The sequence below is a fragment of the Apis dorsata genome, unplaced genomic scaffold (genome assembly GCF_000469605.1).
Source record: "Apis dorsata unplaced genomic scaffold, Apis dorsata 1.3 scaffold_382, whole genome shotgun sequence".
Taxonomy (NCBI): Eukaryota; Metazoa; Arthropoda; class Insecta; order Hymenoptera; family Apidae; genus Apis; species Apis dorsata.
This window is the reverse complement of record NW_006263644.1, coordinates 1072875-1081439: the sequence shown is the minus strand read 5'-3', so window position 1 is coordinate 1081439 and position 8565 is coordinate 1072875. Positions and strand designations below refer to the sequence as shown.

General features: G+C 31.4%; 1 protein-coding gene and 1 long non-coding RNA gene across 4 annotated transcripts in view; one reads left to right on the top strand and one right to left on the bottom strand.

Annotated features, from left to right (window-relative positions):
* LOC102673656 (glucose transporter type 1) overlaps nt 1–8565 on the top strand; it is a 33684-nt gene that overhangs the window by 2744 nt on the left and 22375 nt on the right. The window contains exons 1-3 of one of the 3 annotated variants that reach the window (XM_006618931.2): nt 4397–4577; nt 5651–5694; nt 6333–6681. In XM_006618931.2, coding sequence (XP_006618994.1) covers nt 6661–6681 — 21 coding nt within the window. In that variant the 5' untranslated portion in view covers nt 4397–4577; nt 5651–5694; nt 6333–6660. Of the gene's footprint in view, nt 1–4352; nt 4578–5650; nt 5695–6332; nt 6682–8565 lie in introns of those variants that run through there. The other 2 variants (XM_031512055.1, XM_031512056.1) reach the window with 2 other exon arrangements.
* The window catches only part of LOC116186023, a 21193-nt gene continuing 13737 nt past the window's right edge, over nt 1110–8565 (bottom strand). The window contains exons 2-3 of the long non-coding RNA XR_004150941.1: nt 8020–8035; nt 1110–1122 (exon numbers count right to left, since the gene is read on the bottom strand). This is a non-coding gene — a long non-coding RNA (uncharacterized LOC116186023). The remainder of the gene's footprint in view (nt 1123–8019; nt 8036–8565) is intronic.

The window sequence follows — 8565 nt, the reverse complement described above, 5'->3', positions numbered from 1 at the left end:
TTTTTTTTTTTTTTAATGAATTCTCAACAACGTGCAACATAAAGTAAGATTTATTAAATGAATATTTTATCTTCAGAAAGCAATATATTTTTTCAAAATTACTTTTGACTTGAGCCATAATATATTTTCCTTATCGTTATGAGATTGCTTTTAACAATGTCATGTTGCGACAAAACTAATGCATTCGTGCGTCATTGGTTTGGAGTTGCGCTATGGAATCGGAATTATTCCGAACAGGTTACGCAAAACAAGAATCATTATTCATAATTCATGATACTAAAAGTTAAATTTTTATAAAAATAGAAGTGTTCTTTCTTTTGTTCTTCTTTTTTTCTTTTTTCAACGAAACGTTAAATATACGTTTATATTTGTCATTTTGCTCGTCCAAAAATAGATATTCTAATCTTCCGTTAAATATTCCAAAAAATCAAGTACGCGACAACGATAAGTATTTTTAATTTTTACAAGACTCATAATGACTCATGACAGAATAATAAAATATATACTATCTCTTGCTTTTTTCTTTCACCGATAAAAGCTCGTGTAATATGCGCACATGTACATGATCATGATATATGTACAGGTAAAGTGCATATTCCTTACATATGCATATGCATATTCGAACGCATATAATATACAAGAACCTCTTTCAGTGCGCTAAGTGCACGGAGCACACATGACAAAGTGTATGTATTTTCCTAATTAATTTAAGATAACATCCCCGTCTTTCAAGAGTGGAATAATCTATATCTTATATGTGATTTCATTGAGAAAAAAATCGTGATAAAGATGTATAAAATGTGATTCGAACAATCGACGATATATAAAATACTATAATCGATATATACACACTATAATTTTTATTGCTATGTTTTGCAAATTTAATCGAAAAGATCTTAATCATAGAATTTATTGTTAATAATATTTTATTGCTGCGTTTTTGAAAGATTGAAAAAATCTTAATCGTAGAATTCATTATTATTAAGGAAATAGATAAAATTTTCAAGATCTATCTTCTACATCGAGAAAGTGATGAGATTAGAAAGCGGATTAACTATCGTCGATCAATCGTAAAATAATCGATATTTTATTGCTGTGTTTTCTTCAAGAATTGAAAAAAATCTTAATTGTAAGATGATAAAAAAAGAGATAAAATTATTGGAAACTATGATATTATCTATTTAATAATAATATAATTACGATATTGGAATGTTGGAATGTTTTTTGAACAAACATTAATCATATCGTTGAATATTTCGTTTGATAATAAATCTCATTTTCAACGAGATGGAAATTTAAGAAGTTGTAGGTGGATTTAAGAAGTTTAGAATTCACGGAAGAAGCGTTGCTTGACGAGCGTACGCTCATGACCTACTTCTCTTTCACGTTTACTTCATCGATTACACGTATATATTTTTTTTTTTTTGAAACTAAACTTTTTCGCCTTCGTGACCACGATCGTCCATCTCTGCGCTTTGGACCAATCCTTGTTCCGTCACAACCGAAATTGTAATTTGCATTTCTACGTTATGGTCACACAGTGCGACATTTTAACAATTTAGTGAAGCGAAATTGAATTTTGTTAGAAGTCCAGAATTATGCAAAGGGCAAAAAGTTATTTCCTACAAATGGTATTTATCATAAATCAGATGTTGATCGTTCAGAATTATTGTTAGAATTAAATTTTTTTTTTTAAATTAGAAGATTTGATATTCTAATAATAGTTGTTTTTTAATTAAAAATTTAATTTTAGAAATGTTGGAAATTATAAACAAACTTTTAGTTTGCAAATTTTTCTTCGAAGGTTGGATTATTTTTAAATAAAAAATAAGAGCGTGCATTTTTTCCTTGAAAATTTTTTTGTAAAATAAGTCCGTTTTTAGAATGAGATTTTTAAAATTAATGTCATAATTGTTGTATATATAATTATATAAAAAATTATAGGACTCATTTAATTATTTCAAATTTTTATGATGATACAATTCAAATTACTTTTTGAAGCCATAAATTAATTTTATTTCATATTACGTCATTTGAAGTAAGGTAACTAATTTTTTAAAACTCTTAATTTATTTTATTATATATTTTATTTTTCTCTGTAGAGTTGTTTTCTTTCGTGATAATATCGTCACATCTGGCAAGTTAATGAATTATTTCTAAGATTAACTTGATTAATATTTTTAATTAACTTGAACAAAAATTGTATATATCAATAATTATTTCCATTTGTGCTCGTGTATGTTTACATTTTATTCCTTCCAATTGTTTTTCATCAACATTCACACGAATAATACGCTTTTTATTAATATAAAAATTAATAGAAAAATTCGTAAAAATAAAGACTATTATTGTCCTGTTAGATTGCTAAAATATACCGTGAATACATCGTTGCACCTGGTGCATACATCTTGGCAATCAGGAGATCGGCCATTGGCAACGCGAAGCAAAAAGGATTTACATATATTGCGAAAACGACGATTACGTATAGCAATATATATGTGTATGTGTACGTATATACACATACAGATATAAGAGATAATATATATTTCCCAAAGGACCTGTTGGCGACATGCCAATCCTAGATGTATCCTCGCGTCGTCGTCTTCATCGCAATGCCGACGCTTTATGGCGCAGAAATGAGAAAAGCCTGGCCTCTAGCGTTTCGCGGGAATGCATCTCATTGATCCATTTAAATCACAAGCATCCGGAGACGTATGTATGTCATCGTGAATGTTAGATATCACTAGATATTCGATATTTTCGTAGGATCGGTCTAGTTTTTCAACAATCTCGACTTGATCTCGGCTTTAAAGCCGATATCGTTGAAAAGAACGTGGATTTCCTTTTTATTCGTCGAGATTGATACCAGAGAAGAGTTACACGAGTGTAAATATTGCCTCGTACAATGAACTATTTGTCATTTTTATTGTACCGGTTCAGACAGAGATTTTCTGAAAACTATCGTATTATAAGTGATGTGAATGTATATGAAACTATATATGATATACATTTGTAGGTTGTTATTCATCGAAAGAATTTTGTATTATTACGTGCAATTTTATTCAATATGTGTTTGTTCGCATCTATAGTTTTTTAAGTTCTAGATTTTTCTTAGACTCGAGAAACACGATAACTTGTTTTAACTTGTTTTCATTTAAAGAAATTAAAATTTACATATTTCTTTAATAGCATAATAATATTGAATATTTATTATTTTAATATCCTTTTCTTTATTTCATAAATAATCAAAAATGAAAATTTCTTCAATAATTTACCTTAAAAATGTTGTTATTTTAAAAATATCAACATATTATTATTAAATTAAATTAAAATATAAAAAAATGTAAGTATTGAGTAAATAAGAATATTTTTCGTACATCGTATCTGAAAAAAATCATTTAAATTAAAACTTCGAGTTAAATTTATACGATTATATAAATATACGATTATAAAAAAAAAATAAAAGCAACGATTGAACTGAACTTTGCTCCTATGTGATTCATTTTTTCTTTGTTGCATTGTTCACACATTATTCGAATAAAGATAATAAAAAATAATAAATAACTAATAATTACATACACATTATTCTTACAACATTATTTTTTATATTTTTGTTTGATTCATTTCATTATTATTTTTTAACATGGTCTTTTAAATTTAAAAAACGAATCCAAGACATTCTTAAAAAACTAGATTAAAAAATATATATAAAGATATTTTTATATCATTTTCATGATTATATGAAGAAGAAGAAAAAACGAAAACGTGTTGTTATCAAATAATTTATGTGATGTAATTATGTAATTATGTAATTTTATGTATGGTCTAGAACATGCGATATTTTACCTTTACTACCAATAAATTTCATATTTTGTTCAACAATGAAAAATATTGCATAACATCATTCTCTATTTCAAACTTTTTATAACGCATATGTACATATATAGAAACACGCAAAGAATAGTCATCTCGAAAGAACAGGAAATGCGACAAAGTGTGCAAACTCCGTATTTCTTCATCAACAAGCATCTATCGATCTTTTACGGCAGACATCGAGATAGAAAAAGTATTGAAAAAGAAAAAAGAATAAAGAAAAATTCACGCATTCCATACACTAGGTCTCGGTATCGCTGTGTTCAATCTTTCACAGTAGATATGGACAGCTGAGGTAGAAAAGAAGTACCACGAAGAATTCGTATATAAAACTCGTTGCAATACTGGACAGTAGAACAGACGTGTAACAGACATGTTGAGAACAATGACGGATAGATTTACTCGACAGATAGAACAAGGACAGTGAACGAAAGCGATCAGACAGAGAAACAAATACAAGAAGGGAGGGGAGAAAGTCTTTGGATTTCGTTTAATCTTCAACGCGAAATACAGAATGAGTACGCGTCAGTAGCACGACATTCGTCGAGTGAATAGTATCGTTATTTTTCGTTCGGTGTCCAATATACATTTAATGTTCTTGTTCTAATTCTCTAAATACATAGTTTGTGTATTAAGAATGCTATAAACTTTACCGATTACAACTTCAATGAGAAAGTAGATATAGTTCAGATTTTCGATAGAAGGTGAGCGGTTGAAAGTTGTACGTTGAAAGTACGATGTTCGAGACCGTTCGTTCGAAAGGCTATCGATTTTGACACAGTAATTATCTACGATAGCACAGAGAGGGAAAGTTAAAGGATTTCAGTGACCTTTCATTCAGACTCGTTTTACCGTGCATCCGTTATTGTTGCGTTTCTACATGCTCATATATGCATATGTAGTACATAGGCATCGATCTCAAATGAGTGAAAAATCGAACACGTCTTTCCTATATCTTTTAATTATACCATCGTTAGTTTGTTTACTTTCCTCGTGCTATTTATATATCACTTGATAATTCGACCTATAATATATACGTAGATCGTGTTATTCCTTACTATAGAAATCAATATCATCGATTGTGTTAAATCTGTGTTAAGATGTGATTATAATGGTTTATAATTTTTTATATAAAATCAGTGAATCAAATAAAAATTGTTTCTTATTTCATTTTTCTTTCCAAAAAGAAAACTTTGGCAATTAGCAAAATTGCTTCATTATCATTTGGAAGCAATTTAAAGACGCGTTCGATATTGTTGTCAGTTTACAGCGCCACCAAAGAAAACAGCATTCCGTTTACCAACTGTGAAACGTGTATCACATGCATTAATTATAAATTTTCATCGAGTTGATTTCATGAAACGATTCGGTCGAGTTCTAGGACGATGTACTGTGAGAATTCTGACTCGGTGGCCTGAGAGAGTCGCCAAGCAAGGTCGTATTGGAAATTACACTTGCAGTCTGTAATTATACATTACTCGGTCGTGTTTACAACCGCCTTTGTGCAGAGACGCATTCACGGTTTCTACAGCGAGCATGCTATCCTTTCCCTAGCATTCAGGCAATTTCACCACTCGCATTCTTTTCATTCGTATATACCAGTAACAAACAGGCGCTACAAAAACCGTGGCCGATTAAAGGGGGAATAATTATCGTCAGCTGCTTCTCCTTGCTCTTTCCCTTGTTTCATTTCGTCTTCTCGATCCTACTTTGTGTTCAATCTTTCTTCTTTTCATTTCTTTTGTTATTTTCTCATTTTACTTCTTTTCTTTTTTAGAAACGACAAGACGATTTTTCTTTCGTTCTGTTAAAATTAGTCAGGTAAATGGATTACATAATCTTATCGGAAGATAGTTTGTCGAATAACATTGGGGATTTAAATGCCAATTTATTTCATATCAGATAGTTATAATTAATCTTGATAACATAGATTTGAGAAAAATCTATTTATTACCATGTTAAAATCAGATTTATTGCGTCGTATAATTTCTTTTTACAATAGATCCTTATGAATATTTTTTAGCATCTTAAAGGACGTTTATTTTACGTCCATTTTAAATTTAAACGTCTTACAATCCTTATCTCAATAAACAAAAAAAAATGATAAATAATAACGATTCAATTAGATTTGATTTATTTGTCTTCTAATATTAAATTTTAAATTCAAGAAAAAAAAATATTCCTATCAGATGGAATAATATAAGATAATCGAACGGAAACTGATATAATTATTTCTGTGATATAATTATTCTGTTAGTAAAATAAAATAAGTAAATATATAAATATATTCATAATTCAAAGAAGAATAATCTCTTCTTTAAATATATTGATTCATAATATAAATGTAAGATATTCAAAAGACATTTTGTGTTATTTGAGTATACTGAATAATTTTTTATAGCTGGATTTTTTTTAAACAGTAAATAGTTTTTCTAACGCATAATTTTTTTTCTTCACAGGTTTACCTAGTGTCACATCGCTGTCTTACAGTGAGTCGGATAAAATTTACGATCAGAAAGAAGGAACGTGGCTCTTCGGAACTCGTGATACGCCACTGATCGTATCGCGTTGGAAATCCCACCGATTCCTTCGTTTACGTCCGTGTCGTTCGCGTTTTACCTTCACTACCTTTCACGGTCACGTGGTCGAGACATTAGGCGACCTGTTAGAGAAAACAGCGATTGTCTCTGCGCCAAATTGCAGGAATCCCAGAGTGGCGAGTGGTCTCGCGGCTCAAAATCGGGACACGAGAAACGTCGTGGCGTGATAATATCATCGTCGAGCACGATGGCTTGCGAATTCTTTAAGGTGAGTCGAGAAACGTCAACAACAAATGATGAAAAGAAAAATAATATAAAGAAAAAAAAAAATATATCGAAACACTTGTCATTATTCATAGTTCGTGCACGTAATCGCTTGCCAATTTATCGGCAGTAATATTTAATAAGCATCTAATTGTTTTGTAATTGTCGAATTATATACCTATACCTATTCCTATTACTCGAGATTACGAGATTACGGTGTTAATTGATCAAGATGAGAGAAGTCTCAATGATTCCGTAATCGTTGCACCAGACCAGATTATGCATAAGGATGTTGCATACTCATTATGCATATACAGCTACGTATTATTTATTTCGCTTTTGTATCATTAAACGCTTCGAAGTGCAGTGCACGACGTTAAAATCATCGATTCTGTGTTCTATTAATATTTTATTCATGTTTATAAACAACGAATTATACAGAATGATTCTCGATATTCTTCAAACCTTTGTATGCGATATGATTAAAGGAAAAAAAAAAAAAAAAAAGTATAATACATTTCGTCGTATTTAACCGTATTTATATCTTATCGACGTGTAATTTATCACACAAAGCATCATCGGATCGTTATTAATCAAGGGAAAGGAAAAATTTCATTTGCTCAAATCCATGTTATTTCAGATGTGAAATTTCGTATCGGACGCGATGCTCGAATTTACTTAATGACAACGAACGATATTAATAATACTCGTTACTGTGGTACTTTAATTGTCGTTGGGAGACGAGCTCATGCATGTAAGAGCCCCGGCTTAATTACTGCAGCACGATCTTGCAGTAACTTGGTAACGTTGTTACCAATTTCACGTGTACATCGGGTGGAATGGAAATTCATAAGCTTCGTTTCGCTCTATGATCGATCGGTCGGAAGTTATTGAAATTTCGAAGAAATTTCTCGCTTATCTCGTTCAATACTTAACACCTACACCGGATAGCAAAATTTTCATTTCGATTAAATAACGGCATCGGTGTAATTTTCCAGAATTCGTATAACACATCTATCCATTTACGTTGGAACGGCTATACGTTTCGCGAGCAACATTTCTCTGTCAGCGAGCAAAAAAGTTGCCCTGACTTTCGTGCACGCTCATGATACGTGAGCCGAGTTTGCGTGAATTAATTAGCGTGCCTCCTCGTTCTGGGCGTACTACGTCAGACTTTCACCGAATTGACACGAGAATCGTTCTGATTAATTTGGAATGAACCAGTTATGGACACTACCCTATGGCGGTCTGACTGCACGTCAAACCGAATTGTCAGGGAACGCGGTAACGTGAGCCAACACGCATACACGTTCACCGTTGCTTTTCCTATACACGGTCAGACATATTTTTCTTTGTTTCTTTCCTTCTTCATGTCGTTATATAATTCTAATTGAATCCGCTTTCTGCGTGGCTGAATTACTATTTGCGCACTCGAAACCACGCTTGTAACGAGGCGTGCCGCATAATAATAATAAAAAAAAAAAAAAAGGCAAAGAAGACAAGAATATCTAATCATATTGCAAAACGATATATACAACGTGATCGCAAAGATATTCATTTTTCACGAATAAAAAAAAAAAAAAAAAAATAAGAACACGTTAGGCGCGCCACGTACCGTTGCTGTGCAATCTCTCTAGACGAAGCTTGCTCCAATCAATCTAGAATTATCATAAAATATCAAACACCCACGAAAAAAAAAAAAAAAAAAATAACGAAATCAATGAACGAGAAACGACAAAACAAAAAAGAAATTTATCGCTCGTTGCTCTTAGTATTCCTCGGAAACGCAGCATCGGGTGGTGGCCTTTAGTCAACACAGCCGAGGAAGACGTTGAAGGGGACGATGATGTCGATGTTGTATAAATTCTTCTCTCTGTGTCTGTGTCCT